This window comes from Cnephaeus nilssonii (genome assembly GCF_951640355.1).
Source record: "Cnephaeus nilssonii genome assembly, chromosome: X".
NCBI lineage: Eukaryota > Metazoa > Chordata > Mammalia > Chiroptera > Vespertilionidae > Cnephaeus > Cnephaeus nilssonii.
In genome coordinates, this window is record NC_137071.1 from 8,675,455 (window position 1) to 8,695,525 (window position 20,071).

Below are 20,071 nucleotides of genomic sequence, written 5' to 3' on the forward strand. Positions count from 1 at the left end.
CATGGAGTGTGTGATACTAGTCAATCTTGAACATTAATGAATACTCAAATGTTCCAGTAAATGCAGATATTAAAACCAATAATGTCAATAAAACTTTTCTTTTTATCGTAAAAGTAGAAACATTAACTATATAAATGTATTTTTCTTAATAACTAAAATTATGCTATATATGTTGTGCTGCAATCTGTTTTTTTTTTTGCTTACTATATTCAGTTATTTATCTACCACATGATTTCTGTAAATAATCCAGATTCAAGTTAGACAACCGATTCAAATTTCTACATTAAAGAATCTACTTACATCCTTTAGAGTAATAATGTTTGGATGCTGTCCATAACGAAGAAGAATTTCAATTTCCTCTGTTGGGTCTCTCTTGCTTTTATCAATAATCTAAAAGGCAAATAATAATTACAAAATCTCATGAACTCTACAGTTATAAACCTTAAGTATTTACAGCTACAGACGATGGGTAGCATCTTATGTAAACACTATATATATATATATATATATATATATATATATATATATACACACACACACACACACACACACACACACACATCAGTTTTACTCAAATACCTGGCCAGACTGTCTAATCAAAATTCAAAACCCAGTCTTGATGTAGATGACAAAGCTGTAAAGTAAATTCTATGCCAAGAATCACATTTCCACCAGGTCTCTCCAGTTTAAGTGTGCAGTAAGTTAGGACTTACTAAAACTCAAAAGCTTCAAGAAAAGGTACCAAGAACACAGTTAACATTTTTCTTTCATCCTTAAACATATTAAACTTTGGGAAACTCAGTCAACTTCTAAGTCCTGTCAACACAGATACTTAAGAGCAATATATACAGGGTGCCCCCAAAACATGTATACACACTTTAACAGCTGATAGCGCAATTGATGTTTCTTTCTTTTCAGCCAGACTACGTTTTGAACAAAGGAAATGTATCCTAAAATGCTACTGGAAGTTTAAAAATGAAGTTGAAGTACAAACACTGCTTTTATAATTATTCAAAGTGTGTATACATTTTTGGGAGACATAGCGACATATATATATCAGCACTACTAGCATCTGTGTATTGAATTAACTTTCCTTCCTTTAATAAAATGCTTCAATGGAATATCTCATTAGTTGTAAGCTACTTATAAAAAATTAATTAACGGTTCAGTACAGCAAGATTATTTTTGAAGCTAGGCAGAAAGCTAAGCAGAAAACCACACCTAGAATTTTACTTGGCTAGAATCAAGTTTAATTATTATAATAAAGCCCTTTAAAATACTAATGTAGCTTTGCAACCCTTTTATGTTGGCTGCTTCTTAAAAATACTTCTCTTAATGTTTTAATGTAAACTAATATTGCATTTAAATAAGGTTTGCTTTCATTTCATTCAAAAGGCAGTCGGAAATAAATTTTGTGACCTTATTTTCTTTCTTTTTTTTTTCATGTATCGGGCGTAATGTTACAAGAAGGCCATAGTATCCTGCCACCTGTAAAGAGTAAGCCCAAGTTGCTTTTGGATGTGTTATACACAGAGGAGCCACTCTTCAGGCGCTCTGCTCTCTTCACACCCAGCTTATTTTCAATTTTAAAACTGCAAAGTAACTAACGTATGCAATAAATACCCAAATGCTCTAGCAACCTAGCTTGCAACTCTCAACATGAGCTAAATGTGCTATTTGAAATGGACTTAGTTGTAAAACAGTTCTGTAGTTGGAAAACAGGGAAGACAGGCATATAGGTGTCCATTGCAATCAATTGTAAATAATAGTGTGGAATTAGGCAAATGGATGATTAAGAGGAAAGGTATATGGAATAGACATGCTAATTCAAGGGATAAGATCTGGGGTTTGTCTTCTGAGAACCAGAACACACTGGAAGTGTTATTTTTGGCAACATTCTGATCTGCTAATCTGAGCCCAGGTCACATTAAATCCATACTTATGCTTGTGGATCTTAGCTTTGTAGTAATTTCAGTAGAATCAAGTTGTGCTGGGATTGGTTTTATGATTCTAATTTAAGTCACAATAATCCACAAATAGTTTTAAGGTTTTAGTATACAGCTACTAGTTTCTGTAATTCAAAGGGGGCGTCAGGACATTTTTTGCTTTTTTCTGATGTGTTTATGGAGGCAAGGTACATCCTTAAACTGTCTACAAAGTACATTATTCACTGTATCTCCTTTCATGTAATTTGAAAATTTCTATGTGCCCCAAATTTCATTGTGAGCAATGAGTATACGAGCAAATTAAAATGTATTTCTGGTTTATCTTTATAGCTGACAGAAAGCCTTATGGACAATGATGTCTTTTTAAAGCAATTAGATACAAGTTTAGAATAGTAAATAATAATTTTTGCGTGTATATGTCTTCTCAGATATTTGCTATCTATACTAATAAAAGAGTAATATGCTAATTAGACTGGGAGACCTGGAGGCCTTCTGGACAAAGCAGGGGGTTTGGCCAGCCTGCAAACTGCCCCAAACGGCCCTCAGCCCCTCGCCCAGGCTGGCCATGCCCCCAGTGGGGACCCTCACCCCATCTGCAAATGGCCTTCAGCCCCTCGCCCAAGCTGGCCACGCCACCCAGTGGGGACCCTCAACCCGATGGGGGTGTGGCCAGCCTGCAAATGGCCCTCAGCCCCTCGCCCAGGCTGGTCCCATCCCCCAAGGGGACCCCCACCCTGATCCAGGACCCCCTTCAGGACAGACCAGCCGGCCCCCACCTGTGCAACAGGCCTCTATCTATTACCTCTAATAAAAGGGTAATATGCTAATTAGACTGGGAGACCTTCTGGGAGACCTTCCTGGACGTCCTTCCAGACAAAGCCATGGTGGCGGGGCCGAGGCAGAGGCGGTTAGGGGCGGTTAGGCCAAGAGGGGAGGGCAGTTGGGGGTGATCAGGCTGGCAAGGGGGGGGCAGTTGGGGGTGAGAAGGCCAGTGGTGGGGCAGTTGGAGGGCGAGCAGGCCAGAAGGCAGCGTGGTTAGTGGCAATAAGGCAGGCAGGCAAGCAGTTAGAAGCCAGCAGTCCCGGATTGTGAGAGGGATATCCCGACTGCCAGTTTAGGCCCAATCCCACAGGGATAAGGCTGGCAAGGGGGGACAGTTGGGGCAAGAGAGTAGGACACCCCCTGAGGGATTCCAGATTGGAGAGGGTGCAGGCCGGGCTGAGGGACATTCCCCCTCCCCTGCGCACAAATTTCGTGCACTGGGCCACTAGTCTATAATAATAAAAGTGTAATATGCTAATTAGACTGGACGTCCTTCCAGATGAAGCCGAGGCGGGTGGGCAGGGTCTGAGGCAGAGGTGGCAGAGGCCCTGGCAGCCGGGGGCTGAGGCCGAGGCTGCCGCTGCAGTGGCGGGGGGCCGAACCCCTTGCATAAATTTCATGCATTGGGCCTCTAGTGATATAAAACACATTCATTTTCATTTTTACATATGAAATCATCCTATATAATAAAAGGCTAATATGCAAATTGACCAAATGGCAGAACAACTGGTTGCAATGACGCACACTGACCACCAGGGGGCAGACGCTCAGCGCAGGAGCTGCCCCCTCATGGTCAGTGCACTCCCACAGGGGGAGCGCCTCTCAGCTAGAAGTCCTGCGCCTGGCTCACTGGTGGCGAGCTCAGAGGCGGTGGTGGGAGCCTCTCCCACCTCCATGGCAGGCGGACATCCTCCAAGGGGTCCCTGACTGTGAGAGGGTGCAGGCTGGGCTGAGGGACCCCTCCCTCCAGTGCATGAATGTCATGCACCAGGCCTCTAGTACTATATATTTAGATAAATAGATGGGTGGATGGAAGTCATCCCAATAATGCCACTCTTCCACTAACTAAACAGGAGCTGCCCATACTTACAGACTATTTCTAAACTTGCAGGTAAGTTGAAAGCTTTAGACATTACTTGAATTGCTTGCAATGGGAGAGCAGAGGCTACCATTCCAATAAGTGAAAAGGCAGAGACTTGATTGATATTTTTTCACTTTCAACTAAAGGTTTGCAACTCAAACTTTATCATAGAGCCATGTGTCCTAGTTTTGACTTGGGAAAATCTTGCTGCCTTAGAACACCTGATGAAATTAAAATAGCTAATGATAATAAATTTAATGTTAGTGGTTCTTATTCTTTTACTAGAGGTCCGGTGCACGAAATTCGTGCACGGGTAGGGTCCGTAGGCCTGGCCGGCTATCAGGGCCAATCAGGGCTTTCCGGCTGCCAGCTGCTGGCCAGGGCTTTCCTTCGTTCCGCACCGCCCCCTGGTGGTCAGCGTATGTCATAGCGAGTGATTGAACTCCCAGTTTTCTGGTCAAACTCCCGAGGGGACACTTTGCATATTAGCCTTTTTTATATATATATATAAATAGATATATATTAGCCTTTTATATATATATATATATATATATATATATATATAGATTGGTTCACAGATCCTTTTAACCCTTTGCACTCGCTTGCTTTTTTCTCGATTCCTTTATTCTACTCGGGATTTAATGCTAACCGTGTCGAGTCACACTCGACATCCGAGTGCAAAAGGTTAAATGTGAAGAATGGTATGAATACTGTTGCTAGAAAAATGGAAACATACATTTGGTATAAAATCTTGAGGAATTCCCTGACACCTTGACTATAAAATGGGAGGCTTCTGAAAGCAAAAGGGATGCTACAAAAAATCAGGTCAGTGTAAACTAATACTGCCCCAAGCAAACTGGATGTACGCTACCTTACCTTTTTAGCTCACAGGGGAATCCACTGTAATGGATGGTTCCCTGATAATCACTAGCCAGATATTTGAAGTAACTTTGCCTTTTTATAACAAAAGGCACATTTACCAAAGAAGAAGAGCATAATGTTTAACTGGTACTGACATGCATGAATAAAAACTATTAAAGTTGCATTTTAAATCTAAAAACACTAACCTTTACTGCAAACTCCATGTTTGTGGCTTTATGTATACATCTCTTGCAAACGGAGTAGGAGCCAACTCCAATATCTTCTTTCACTTCATATCCATCAGTAAACTGAATACTGTTCCTGTGCAACTGCTACAAACACGATTATAAATTGACAAAGAGTTCTGTACTGACTTTGGTACATTTCATAATAGGGGAATATATTACTCAACATGAATTATTGATGTTAACTATATATGAATATTAGTAAAAATAAAAACCAATCTACATCATTTATTCTTCCACAACTGTATATTTTAGAAGTGTCTACAATAAAATGTGCAGCATGAAATAGGCCTTTTAAAAAAGCTTAAGTTAAATTAAATAAATTAAATATGTACAACAGAAAATGCAGAACTACTTGATGGGCTGACAGCCTCGCCTGTGACTGAGCACCAAGTACATTTGCAAACAGGGAGAAGTTTGATACCTGGATTGAACATCTGTATTTTTGTCTCAGATGTACCACTTGTAGGTTGTGTAATCTTGAACTTGTGTTTTCTCAGAGGGTAATGGTGAGGATTAAATAACGTTATTTGAAGGTGATACTTATTATCATCATTTGGACTATCTGTAGCCATACCTTCCTTTCTCCACCCTCAAGTCATAGCTTCAATACAACTTCTGCTAGAGAAGCCATTCATGGGTTAAGGACTAATAACATGAAGGATGATGAACAGTAAATTACTGGTCCCATAAACACACTGAAGGAAGTTCTGCTGTCCTGAGCTATAGTGATAGATCCTCCCACCCCCATGCCTATGAGTTTCATATAAGTTAAAAGTTGAATTCTATAGAATATGTTTGCAATTTCTATGTTAGGTACAGAAGTTATCTCTTTAAAACTTGCCATACACCACATGGTTGTCACAGTAAAAGAGACAGACTATTTTAACAGGAACTTTGTTCAAAAACCACTATTTAAATTGGTTTTCTAGAAAGTGGAGAAAGCAACATGACTGACTCATAAAATAAACTTTAGAGCAAAAGGAACTTAATTATCAAGCAAATTCAAGCACTAATTACATCCTCAAAACAATTCCCTCTACGACTATGAAGTTGAATTAAATTTATCTTTCCACGATACTAGAATAAGAAGAAATAAATCTAATGTTTTGTACTTGTGTCCTCTAATAACATTTAATTTAACAGTTCAGTCTCCTGTTACAAACACACCTACATATCTAGAAACCTGCTTCTGTGGTTTTTACATTTTTCTCCAGCTCTGATAATCATATGGGATAATGAGATGGGAGGCACCCTAAGACAGTACCCATAACCACTTCTGCATAATGACAATGGGGGCTCCAAAAGAACAAGGACACAAAACTTAGCAGACTTAAGATTTAAGTTCATTTTGATTTCTTAAATGTTTCTATGACAGAGGTTGGCAAACTATGTACTGTGGGTCAAATCTGGTTCACTATTAGTTTTTCTAAATAAAGTTTTATTGGAACACAGAGATGCGCATTCATTTTTGTATTGTCGATGGCTGCTTTTGTGCTGCAATGGCAGAGCTGAGTAGTTACAACAGAGATCATATAGTCTACAAAGCCTCAAGTATTTATCATCTGGCTCTTTATAGAAAAAGTCTGCTGACCCCTCTTCTAAGGCAATCAGGGAACCAGGAGACCTCAGTTCATCATAGCTGACCTGATAGAGGCAGAGGTTGAAACAAACTAGGCCTGATAAACATTTTGAGGCACAGGATAGGGGAGAGACAAGATGGTGATATTTATCTCAACTCTCTTAGAATTCTACTTTCAAGTCAGACAAGTATTCAGGATTCTGGTGCGTGCAATCTTTTCAAAGGCATATGAAAGAAACTTCTAAGAGTAACGTCAATGATATAATATGTATTTTAAGCTGCTCACTTAAGTCAGCAGATAAAATCTATGCTAATTATTCATACCATGAACTATATCTTACATTTCAAACTTAAATTTCTTATACATTCACTCACCTGAACAATTGAATGCACACCAACTGTCTGCATAGCTTGGCTTTCGTCATCTGAGGTAATAGCAACAAAACTAAAACCCCGAAAAAGCTGATGTGCATTAGCACTAGGTGGAATGCCAGGTGAATCTGAAAAGAATAATAAATTACCAAGAAGGTGATTATTTTGAAAGGCAATTAAGGGAAGAATTGTCCACATTATAACCTTTCACACTTTTTCTGGAATTCTACATCTCAGGCACCTAGTACTTTCAGGATAACCCAGGGAGGCACTGTACCAGATCTACCTTGATGGCTTATTGCCATCATAACTCTAATATCATATTCCCACAGAGTCCAGAAAGTAGCTAATTCATTTAAGAATATAATAAATCGATGAATTACTGGGCTAATGCTATTCTAAATTAGCACTGTCCCATAGAATTGCCTGCAGTGATGAACATTTTCTTTATCTGTGCTGTCCAAAATGGTAGCCACTAGCCACATGCAGCTACTGAGCATCTGAAATGTGGTTACAAAAATTTTAATTTTAATTAACTTAAGTTTAAATAACCACATGTGGGTATTGGCTACCATATTGGATGGTGCAGCCGTAAATGGTAACCTACCAATACTATGGCTCCTGGTTAGGGGGGATGCAAGGGTGACCTACAGATAATTTAGGAGAAAAGAATTCAGTTCAGTGGTCTCAATGCATAATGTTAGAATCTAAAAATCTAAACTATAAGTTAAAAATTATTATATATATTTAAGGATCAAAAGTAATTTCTAGGATAATCATGGTATGCAATCCTTAAAATATATTTATGACACAACATGTATTGCTTTCAAATTATTTATTGGAATCTACTGGCATTAATAAAAGTAGAAAAATGTTTTTACAGTATAGCTAGTGTTCATTTTAAAGACATAAGTATAAACACACAATTAAGCATACTAATATTTATAAACATACTCTAAAGGCTAAGGGCAAGCAAAAAATAAATAGGTAAATCTAATTAAACATCAGTTCTGTATAAAGGTCTTTTTGAACATCAGCTTGATATATACATCAGCAATATATATATTGTTTAGTGAATTTTAAACCAATTATTATACTGAAGACTTTTGCTAAGATAACCTATCTGGGCAGAATCCAATATAGAACTGCTCTATTCTGAGATTTTTTTCCTCTACCAGGACAAATTGTATTGAGAAAGCAAAGTAAAAGACCACTACATGTCAACTCTATGCATATCACTATCCAGGTATTTGCTAAAATTTTGTTCATACATTAATCCAAATTTCTAAGACCATGTTGTAAAAAGAATAAACACCCATCAATGCTCAATGTAGATTGTGAAGATTTTGTCTGGAAAGCTTTATAGCAAGGTTTGAGTGATGTACAAGTATTCTATGGAAAATATATGTAAGTACACTTTCTATTTATTTACTTGTCAATGATAAACCTGGGGTCCAGTACAACTAAATTAGAGAGTATTAGAGTGCAAAAACACATCATTATATATAAACATATGCTAATTAATGAAATACAGATGATCATTTCTAAGATTATTTCTATAATAAAGCATGATTCAGGATATGATTCATTTTGAAGTTATCAATCCTTATATAAAGTTTAAGTTATGTTTGGGATTTGAACTTTACAAGTACTTCCAGACTATCACCTAATATTATAATTTTATTTTATTTAAAAATTTTTTTTAAAAAAATATATATTTTATTGATTTTTTACAGAGAGGAAGGGAGAGGGATAGAGAGTTAGAAACATCGATCAGCTGCCTCCTGCACACTCCCCACTGGGGATGTGCCCACAACCAAGGTTCATGCCCTTGACTGGAATCGAACCTGGGACCCTTTAGTCTGCAGGCCAACGCTCTATCCACTGAGCCAAACCGGTTAGGGCTAATATTAGAATTTTAAAGAGAACTATTTATACTAAAGAGTAGTTCATATAAAAATAGCTATAAGAAAATAAACACACAAATAGTTTTTCCATATAAATAGAATCAAAGTTTAAGGCACAATATAATTTGCTACAAGATTTTACAAGGATCTGAACTGCTTTAAAATGCTGTAAAGGATTTCCTAATTATTTAGTTACTAGAGGCCTGATGCACGAAATTCGTGCAAGAGTAGGCCTTCCTTCCCCCACTGCCGGCACCGGCTTCCCTCTGGCACCCGGGACCTGGGCTTCCCTCATACCCCTGGCTTCATCCGGTAGGTCGTGGGGAAGGACATCCGGTCTAATTAGCATATTACGCTTTTATTATTATAGATTGTGGCAAGGCTGGGATATGAATGGGAGACATGAGGATAGCATAAAAATTAAACTGGAAAAGTTTTCCTGATTGAACAAGAAAAACATTATTGCCCGACCAGTGTGGCTCAGTGGTTGAGCATTGACTCATGCACCAGGAGGTTGCCAGTTCGACTCTGGTTAGTGTACATTCTTGGATTGCTGGCTCAATCCCCAGTAGGAGGTGTGCAGGAGGTAGCCAATCAATGATGTTTCTCTCTCATCAATGTTTCTATCTCTCTATCCTCTCCCTACCCCTCTCTCTAAAAATCAATAAAAACAAATTCTAAACAAATTAAAAATATAGTGTCTTATATTTGGGTTTTCATGTTTTCTTCTTACCTTTGGGAGTTTTTGCAGTAAACTCAGGATCAAAATAGAACGTATCTTCAGGCCTGCCAGTTGCAGGTTTAAAAGGTGGATGAATTTCTCTTCTGTATAGTTTCTGAAGGAAAAAAGAGAGACTTAGACATGTGTTAATTATAAAAAATAATTCAAGTAAGTTTTCATTCTATACTTACATTCCAATCTATTGTTGAGAAAAATAAATGTCTTTTAATTTCTTCCACTCCATCTGGTCCTGCACCTATCAAAAATTAACCAGTTTTGATTAAATGGTAATTTTATTTCAAGGAGGAATATTATTTATTTAGTCTTCACTTTCAATATTTGTCCTAATAGTTCATAATCCCACAACAAAAAATATCAGCCTCCCCTTCCCCCAAACCAAATCCCAACAAACACACAAAAGACACAAAATAAAAGTTTTACCTAATCTGTTTGCAGGATTTCGTTTGAAAAGCATTCGTAAAAGACTCTGGGCTTCAGGACTCAAAAACTGTGGCATCCCAAGTTTAGCTCTAAATAATAAATCCACATAATAACATTTTATTTTTTGGAGGTATCTATATTTTATTTTTAAAATTAAAAATTTTAAGATAATTGTGGATTCATACTCAGTTGTAAGAAACAATAGAGAGAGAGATCATGTGTACCCTTTACCAAGTTTTCCCTAAGGGTAACATCTTACAAAACTATAGCATACTCTCATAACTACGATATTGACATTGATACAATCCACTGATCTCATTCAGATATCTCCAGTTTTAATTGCATTTTGTGTGTGTGTGTGTGTTTGTGTGTGTGTGTGTGTATGTGTGTTTAGTTCTATCACAAATAAAGGGTCTTATATCCACCACTACAGTAAAAATACTGACCAGTTCATCACCACCAGGATCCCTCATGTTGCACCTTCATAACCGCACCCACATTCCTCCTTCCCGAATTCCTAACTACTGGAAACCACTAAGCTATTCTCCATTTCTATAATTTTGTCATTTTAAGAATGTTATGTAAATGGGATCATATAGTAGGTAAGCTTTATTTTTTACTCAGCATGAATTCCCTTCAGATGTATCCAAGTTATTGTGTATACTGATAGTTCATTCCTTTTTATTGCTAAGTAATAGTATTCTATAGCATGGATGTACCACATTTTGCTTATCTATTTATCTGTTAAAGCATACCTGGATTGTGTCCAGTTTTGGGCTACTATAAAGTTGCTAAGAACATTTGTGTATAAAGTTTTGGTGTGAACACATAATAATTTTAGTCCATAATGCCCTAATGAACTTTTTCATTTTTCAGAATTTTACAAAAAGCACTATTGTGAGAGTAAGATCATCTGAGTCCTAGTTCTGGCTCTTTTCTAAGAACTTTGTGACCTTGGGAAAGCCAATCCCCTTGGGTCTGTTACCACTTCTTCATAAGCAAGTAGATGGGATATTAGATCAATGGTTTTCAAACTGTACCCTTGAAACCCTTTTTCAAAAGGAATTTAAGAAATCCAATATTTAAAACTGCTAAAAGAACATGTGCTTCTTACGTTTATTTTTCTCTCTCATTCCCTTTAATAGCCATGCAGGGAAGAGGAGCTGGTGGGAAAAGGGTTTGTGGAATATCTGAGTTTGTAGCACAAGGTCTGAAAACCACTGGCCTGGATGAGCTTGAAGGTCTGTTTCAACTCTAATATATAATTATATTCTTTTCTCCAGCCTACAAATTATGGAAACCAATGATCCTATAAGTATGAAAATACTAACAGTTGGAGAAAATGGCTAGCAGAGAAATTTCTATTTCAGAAATAGATCCATTTATTATTCAGCTACTATGAGCTACTATGTGCTAGACCCTGCTTAGTGCTGAGGGTACAGAGATAAAGACAGCCTCCGACGGGTAGTTACTCGTTATTTTTGATGCCCAAATTGTCCTTATTCTGATCACTAACATAAAAACCCAAGTCATTGGACACAACCACCATTGAAAGGGAAAATGGATATAGATAATCCTGGTAATTTTAAGAGACAAATCCAGAAGGACATATGGAAAGAATGCTAAGGGAACAGTAGGGAATATCGAACTTTGCACAAGAGATTGTGAAAGGTCTTCAATGCAATTTAAAAGTTGAGAATTTATTCATTTGGCTAGTGTTTCTCCAACATTTTACTGAATAGCATTAATCTCTCTAGATAGTTAACAATAAAACATTTTCATGATCCAATGAGTTTGTGGAATGCTATCTATTATACCCCCCTGCTGAAACCATAGAATTTAATACATTACATATAAAAGGCTGAGACATCTAGAGTAAAAAAAAAAAATCAGTATTTTTCTAAACATTTGTTTCTAACAACTCTTTCTCAGAGAATATGCATTAACATCTTATAGAGTTAGGGTTTTGTTGAACAAATTTGGGGAAACATTTCCATATTAGGTAATAGGGATACAGCAGTGGTCTTTAAACAGTGGACTAACATGACCAGATTTATTTTCAAGAAGGTAACTCCAAGGGTAGTATAAAATTATCTGGAGTGGGAAGCACTGGTAGGTAACAGACATTCTATTTAGGAGCTTTGGCCCAATAGTGTGGGTGGGAGATCACCATGGTATAAAAACTATAAGCAGTTCAATGCAAAGCAAAGGCTAAGACACGAAAATATTCCTGACAGCAAATTTGGTGAATACCTGCATATGCAAGAAAGGAATAAAAAATGATTTCCAGGTTTCTGGCTGCATGGAAATGTTACTAATTGGGACTACAAGAGGAAAAGTACAGCAAATAGAGATAAAAATGTTAAGTCACGCATGTCATATATTTTGGGAGAACAAGGCAAGGAAATAAATTAAAATATAGGTCTGGTGTCTGGTAAGTTAAGGTAAGAAAGTGTGATTTGGGAGTAATTAAAATGCTGAAAGTAGTTACAAGGAAAGACAGGAAAGTGAGCACACAGAGGGGCAAAAAATCGTATTAGAGATGAAACCCTGAGTAACAAGAACATTTAAAAGTGATCAGAATAAGGACAATTTGGGCATCAAAAATAACGAATGCAATTGGCTGAATCACACTGATTATTAAATCCCACAAGTTCATTATAGGGAAAAAGGCAAAACTAACATAAAAACCCAAGTCATTGGACACAACCCCCAATGAAAGTAATTAGGGCTCTCACAATTGGAAATAATTTAAAAAATTAAACATTTATTCTGCCTTTCTTCTTTGAGCCTTATTTAAAGGTAACTAAATAGCCATAGTCGAAGAGGGAAAGTTCATTGTTTCAAAAAAAACACAAAAAACCCCAAAATACAACAACCACCCAACTAATAAAGAATAATAGTAATAGAAAACCACTATTTTGAATCCCTAGTAAAATAATTGTTTCAAGTAATGATTATCAATAGATGAAACCTACAGATGAAAGCATGACAGGGAACTTTACAATGGAGGAATCAGTTGTATCCACGGGAACTAATAGTTTAAAGTGGAACAACCAGATGTTGTAAGCCTCTTGATGTGATACAAAAGCACGAGCTAGGAAATAATCTTGCCAAAAAAGTTTAACCAGAAAACAGGATAAAGGAACAAGTTAAATGGTATCACAAGGAAAATAAAGATATTTGCATGCTCCTACAAAAAGACTTGTTATGTTACCATGGTAGCAAGAGAGCCACCAGAACTGGTTTAAATCCATTCAATTGATGAAGGACAACTTGCCCAGGTGTACAGAGTTGTTGTTGTTTTTGCAAACCAACCAATGGCTCTCTGTGAAAATTAGCTAAACAAGAATGGGCTGCCTCCACTAACCACACCTGAATCAACTGATCAACAATAGTTCCACCCAAGTAACCACATTCTTACAGATGATGTCAATCCACTTATGGCCCTGAAAAGCTGCCATGTCTTGAACTCCACCCTTCCCTAAAACCATATAAAGGAACAGTGGTCTGCTCTCCTTGGAGAGACTCTACTGAACCAGCATTGCCTTTTGTGTCAGATATTGAGAGTAGTCTTATCTTTTCACAAGATAAAATTAGAAAAAAGAATTCTAAACTGACTGACTTGGTTTCTACAAGTAAGTTTCAAGTGGGGGGGGGGGCAGGAGTAGAATGTTCTAGATGAACAGAAGCTTAAGAAATACAACCAAATGAAATGAGCAGACTTAATTTGGGACTATAAAAACACTGTTTTGGAGACTATCTGAAAAATCTGGTTAAACATTGGTATTAGATGATACCCAAGCATTATTACTACTTTTGTTAGATGTGGTTATGTAAGAAAACATCCATACTTTTTAGTGATGCAAACTGAAGTAGGTGAGAAATGACATGTTTAGAATGCTTAAAATATTTCAGTAAATTAGAAAAAAAGGAATACTTGAAACAAATGTCACAAAATCTTGATGACTGTTGAATCTGGGTGACTGATATATGTGTGTTCACTGTATTATTCTATTTTTGCAAATTTATGTTTGAAAATTTTCATAATTAAAAAGAGAAAGGCAGGCAGAGAAAAACTGGTAAAATGGCTCCTGCCCTTGCCCCCACACTTCAAGAGTAACCTGGTTTATTATCCCTATTCCTCCTATTAATATCTTAAATTATATTTATTTGTTTAAATATTAAATCCTGTCGGCCCCAGTAGAATGCAAACTCTGTTTGACCACAGAAGATCTTGTCAGTCTTGTTCACACTGCATCCTAAGTATCTGTAGAAAGACCTCAATCATCTGTTGAATGAATTGTGTGAACTCATGGTAAAAAGTCACCTTTCTAATAATCTGCCACTGGATTAAGCAACTAGACCACTCATGACAATAGTGAGAGAAGTTTCAATAGAGTGGTGGGAAGGAATGACAAACAGACTACAGAATAAAAGCAGCTCAAAAATGCTAAAAGAAAGACCACTCTTTAAAGAGGCTTGTGTTGAAACGATGCAGGAAGATGGTGCAGAAACTTGGAAGGCAAGGCAGGTCAAAAAAGTTGTTTCTCTTTTCCAACACTAGAGTGTGTTTGTTAGCTTAAAGAAAAGGGCCAGAGTAGATGGGAGTGATGAAGGTTCAGTGAACATTCATTTATACAGCAAACATTTTAAACCCCTTTTTTTATTGTGAAGAAAAACATAAAGTACAAAACAATCCAACCCAGAATACACAGCTCAATGATTTACCACAAAGTGAATAGTCATCTGACTAAGAAATGTAACATTGCCAGAACCCCTCATCCAATGTAACCACTTTCCTTATTTTGCCTCAGGCTCTTGTGATCTAAATGTAGATCCTAAAATCTAGGCTTTAGTTTGTCTGTTTTTAAAACTTTATAATAGCATTCATTCTTTTGTGTCTGAACTGCCTTTGCTCAACATTCTTATGAGATTTACCCAAGTTGTTGCATATAACTGTGGTTTGTTCATTTTCTTTGCTATATGGCACATTACACCCATGGGCTAAAGGCCTCAGCCTGTTTTTATATGGCTTTCAAGCTAGAAATGGTTTTTTACATGTTTTAAGTATTGGAAACAAAAAATAAACATTAAGAATATGTGACAGAGACTCTGTCTGGCCTGAAAAGCCTAAAATATTTACAGGTAGTATGTCAACCCCTACTGTATTCCATTATATGTATACTAGAGGCCCAGTGCACGAAATTCGTGCATGGGGTGGGGGGTCCCTCAGCCCGGCCTGCACCCTCTCCAATCCAGGACCCCTCGAGGGACATCCCTCTCACAATCCGGGACTGCTGGCTCCTAACTGCTCGCCTGCCTGATTGCCTCTAACCCCTCTGTCTGCCTGCCTGATTGCCCCTAACTGCTCCCCTGCTGGCCTGATCGCCCCTAACTGCCTCTGCCTCAGCCCCTGCACCCGGTACCCAGGCTTCCCTCCTCTGGCCGGCCACAGGCCCTGGGACCCGGGCCGGCTTCACCCAGGCGGGCCGCAGGCACCTGGGACCCCAGGTGGCTTCGCCCGGGCCAGGCTTTGTCAGGAAGGACACCCGGAAGGTCGTCTGGAAGACATCTGGTTTAATTAGCATATTACCCTTTTATTAGTATAGATACCATAATTATTAATCCATTCTACAGTTAATGATTGATCCAGTTTCCATTTTTTGACTATGACAAATAATGCTGTTATGAACAACTTGTACATCAAAAACAAGGTACTTGTTTTTGATGTACAAGTACCTTGATGCACATAAACTGGTGCCTGCCTAAAAGTGGAATTATTGGATGAAGATATATGATTTCAGAAGACAATGCCAAAAACTGCTTTCCAAAGTGGTTATAAAAGTATTTACATTCCTTCCAGCTATGCATAAAAGTTACCACTGCTCCATATCCTGTCAGCACTTTGTACTGTCAGCCTTTTTACTGTTAGTCATTCTGGTAGGTATGTGGTTATAGCTTGTTGTGGCTTTAACTTGCATTTTCTGGTTAATGAGGGTAAGCATCTTTTCATAAGTTTATTGGCCAATGAAGTCCCTATGTTCTGTACCCATGTTTCTATTAGGCTGTCTTTTTCTTATTGATCGACTGGAGCTCTTGATATATTCTGGATATAAGCCCTTTGTTGGTTATATGTGTCACTATTTTCTTCTCTACTCTTTTGTAATGGAATCTTTTGATGAGAAAAAGTTATTGATTTTAATGTAATAATCATATATCAATCTTTTCTTTTATAACTAGTGCTTTTTGTGTTTGAAGACTACTCTTCCTACCCCTAAGATCATGAAAATATTCTTCCATACACTTCTAGAATATTTTTTGCCTTTTTACATAAGCAAGTATGTATGTATATACATATACACACATATACATATAGGTATGTAATATACTTGGAAATGATTTTTGTGTTTGGTGTGAGATAGGGGTTGTTTTATTTATTTTTTTATACAAACACCAATTTTTCCAGTATGATTTATTTTAAAAAATGCTGTTCTTTCTCTACTGCTCTGCAATTTCCAATGGTTGCAAATCAAGTGTCCATATATGTATAGGTTTTTTACTGGGTTCTCTATTCTACTGCGTAAGTCTATTTTCTATACTTGTTTCAATGGCATATTTTCTAATTACAGTTACAGTAAAACTTGACACTTGGTAAAGCAAGTCTCCCTATCTTGAACTTCTTCAGAGTATTTTAGCTATTTTTGGTCCTTTGTATTATCTTATTAGAATCAAGTTCCACATAAAAAAATTGTTAGGACCTAAATTTGATTTGCATTCAAACTATAGTTATGCTGTCCAATATGGTAGCTACTAGCCACAGACAGCCAGTGAACACTTGAAATGTGGCTAGCCCAATTGTAAGTGTAAAATGCAAATTGAGTTTCAAATAACTATGAAAAAAATACATATATCATTAATCATTTTTAATGTTGATTACATGTTGAAATGTTAATGTATTGGATATACTGGGTCAAATAAAATATATTACAGTCATGCACTGTGTTTTTGAAAACTGTGTCATTAGTGATTTTGGCATTGTGCAGATATCACAGACTGCACTTACACAAACCTGGGTATATGTAGTATAGCTTACGACACACCTAGGATCTATGGTATAGCCCAGTGGTCGACAAACTCATTAGTCAACAGAGACAAATATCAACAGTACAACGACTGAAATTTCTTTTGAGAGCCAAATTTTTTAAACTTAAACTATATAGGTAGGTACATTGTTATTAACTTAATTAGGGTACTCCTAAGCTGGCCTTTGCTAAAAACGTCCTCAATCTGATTGAGGTACACTCAAGGGGCCAAAGAGCTGCATGTGGCTTGCGAGCCGCGGTTTGCCGACCACTGGTATAGCCTATTGCTCCAAGGGTACAAACCTGTACAGCATATTACTCTACTGAATATTGTAGGCAATTATAACACAATGGTAAATACAATGTACATAATTATATGTGCTCTACTTTTATATGATTGGCAGGCAGCGCAGTAGGTTTGTTTACACCAGCATCACCACAAACACCTGTGTAATGTGTCACAACCACAATACAGTGGCTATGATGTCACTAAGCAATGGGAATTTTCAGCTCCATTATAATCTTATGGGACCATCATCATATATGAGGTCCATCATTGACTGAAACATTGTTATACAGTGCATTGCTATATAAAAAATAATTTTAATTTTCTTCTTACTTTTTTAATGCTGCTACTAGAAAATTTAAAATTATGCATGTGGCTCAAATTATGTTTCTTTGGATAACATTGAGCTATAGAACTCACATTTTTATAATACTGGCTCTGTCATAATATGAATATAGTACAACCTTCCATGTTATTATGGTCTTTTAAATTTTTTAAAATAAAATTCTCTAGTTTTCTGCAGAGTTCTTATATAACTTTTGCTAGATTTATCCCCAGGTATTTGACATTATTATACAACTAGAGTAGTGGTCGGCAAACTGGGGCTCACGAGCCACATGCGGCTCTTTGGCCCCTTGAGTTTTTAGCAAAGGCCAGCTTAGGAGTACCCTAATTAAGTTAATAACAATGTACCTACCTATATAGTTTAAGTTTAAAAAATTTGGCTCTCAAAAGAAATTTCAATCATTGTACTGTTGATATTTGGCTCTGTTGATTAATGAGTTTGCTGACCACTGAACTAGAGGCCCAGTGCACAAATTCGTGCAGAGGTGGGGTCCAGCTGGCCTGGCCCCAATTGGGTCCGATCAGGGCCGGGCCAGCTGGGGGGAGGGGCCACGGGCAATTGGCCGGTGGGCCCTGCCCCCAATTGGGATTGGGGACCAATCTGGGGTGGGGCCGGGCAGGGAGAGGAGCTGTAGGAGGTTGGCTGGCTGGCCCCACCCCCGCCCCCAAATGGGGTGGGGGATGCCAACTGGGGGCCATCGGCCTGGGGATGGGGCCATGGGTGGTTGTCAGCCAGCCCTGCCCCTGATCGGGGTTGGGGGGGGCCTATCTGGGGCAGGGCCAGCCAGGGGGAGGGACTGTAGGCCGATCAGGGTGGTGGGGGCCCATAGGGGGCAGGGACAGCCAGGGGGAGGGGCTACAGGAGGTTGGCCAGCCGCCCCCGCCCCCTATTGGGGTGGGGGGTGTGATCAGGGGTGGGGCTGGCCGGGAGGTGGGGCTGCGGGCCTATCGTGGTGGGGCGGGCTGATCAGGGGCAGGGGGGGAGGTGTTTGGCCGGCCGGCCTCGCCCTTAATCAGGGTGGGAGAGTCCAATCAGAGGCAGGCTGGCCAGGGGAGGGGCCGCAGGAGGTTGGTTGGCCGGCCCCACCCCCTGATCGGGCCAGTTTGCTGGCCACAGTGGGCGTCATAGTGACTGGTTGTTCTGGCGTTATGGTCCCTGGCTTTTTATATATAGACTAGAGGCCCAGTGTATGACAATCGTGCACTGAGTTGGGGGGGCAGGTTCCCTCAGCCTGGCCTGCACTCTCTCACAGTCCAGAACCCATCAGGGTCCTTAGCACTGCCAAGGAGGCGGGAGAGGCTCCTGCCACTGCCACTGCACTCCCCAGCCATGAGCCAGCTGGTGAGCTCAACTTCTGACTGAGCAGTGCTCCCCTGTGAGAGTGCACTGACCACCTGGGAGCAGCTTCTGCATTGAGCATCTGCCCCCTGGTGGTCAGTGAGCATCATAGTGACTGGCTGTTCCACCATTCGGTCAATTTGCATATTAGCCTTTATTATATAGGATTATAAACAGCATTCTTTGTTGCTGGTATACAGACATGAAATAGATTTTATTGACCTTTTATCCAGCAACTTTGCTAAACTCATTAATTCCAAGACTTTATATAAAGATTGGATTTTCTATGGGCATGATCATGTGTTATCTGAATAACGACAATTATATTTCTTACTTAAACCTTAAACCTTTAAAAATCTTAAACCTTACTTCTTTTGCTTGTCTTGCTGTTCTTGTTAGTAGTTCCAGGACAATGTGAACAGAAGTGAAATGATGGGCATCTTTGTCATATTCCAAATCTCAAATGTAAAGCTTTTAATACTTCATTAACAAACACAAAGACAATATGAGTACTCTAGAGTTTATTTTTATTTAAACCATATAATACTAATGTCATAATATTGATGAATTTCTTAGTTATTTTTTACACTACAGCCAACACTGAAAAATTTTATTATTGATTTCAGAGAGGAAGGGAGAGGGAGAGACTAAAACATCAATGATGAGAGAGAATCATTGATCAGCTGCCTCCTACACGCCCCACAATGGGGATCGAGCCCACAACCCGGGCATGTACCCTGACAGGAACTGAACCGTGACCTCTTGGTTCATAGGTTGACACTCAATTACTGAGCCACGATGGCCAGGTGAAACATTTACTTTTAAATCTCATCAAAATATACAGTAGGGAGTACTTACTTAAGGATCATAGTCATTGTTTCTTTTCGATCTTTTCCTTGGAAAGGTAGTGTACCAGTGAGCATCTCAAACTGCAAAAAGGCAGAATAATCAGAGGTATTAGTCAATAGTATAAAATCTCAAGGCCAGAAGGTAAGAAAGTATCATCTTAATTACAACCAAGTTTTCTAAAATTGCTAT

General features: G+C 38.5%; 1 protein-coding gene across 4 annotated transcripts in view; it reads right to left on the reverse strand.

Annotated features, from left to right (window-relative positions):
- Positions 1-20,071, reverse strand: part of RPS6KA3 (ribosomal protein S6 kinase A3) — a 116,410-nt gene that overhangs the window by 19,102 nt on the left and 77,237 nt on the right. For all 4 annotated transcript variants that reach the window (XM_079764843.1, XM_079764841.1, XM_079764842.1 and 1 more), the window contains 7 exons: positions 19,892-19,962; positions 9,979-10,067; positions 9,729-9,793; positions 9,550-9,652; positions 6,913-7,037; positions 4,917-5,042; positions 301-390 (listed from right to left, as the gene is read on the reverse strand). In XM_079764843.1, coding sequence (XP_079620969.1) covers positions 301-390; positions 4,917-5,042; positions 6,913-7,037; positions 9,550-9,652; positions 9,729-9,793; positions 9,979-10,067; positions 19,892-19,962 — 669 coding nt within the window. The remainder of the gene's footprint in view (positions 1-300; positions 391-4,916; positions 5,043-6,912; positions 7,038-9,549; positions 9,653-9,728; positions 9,794-9,978; positions 10,068-19,891; positions 19,963-20,071) is intronic.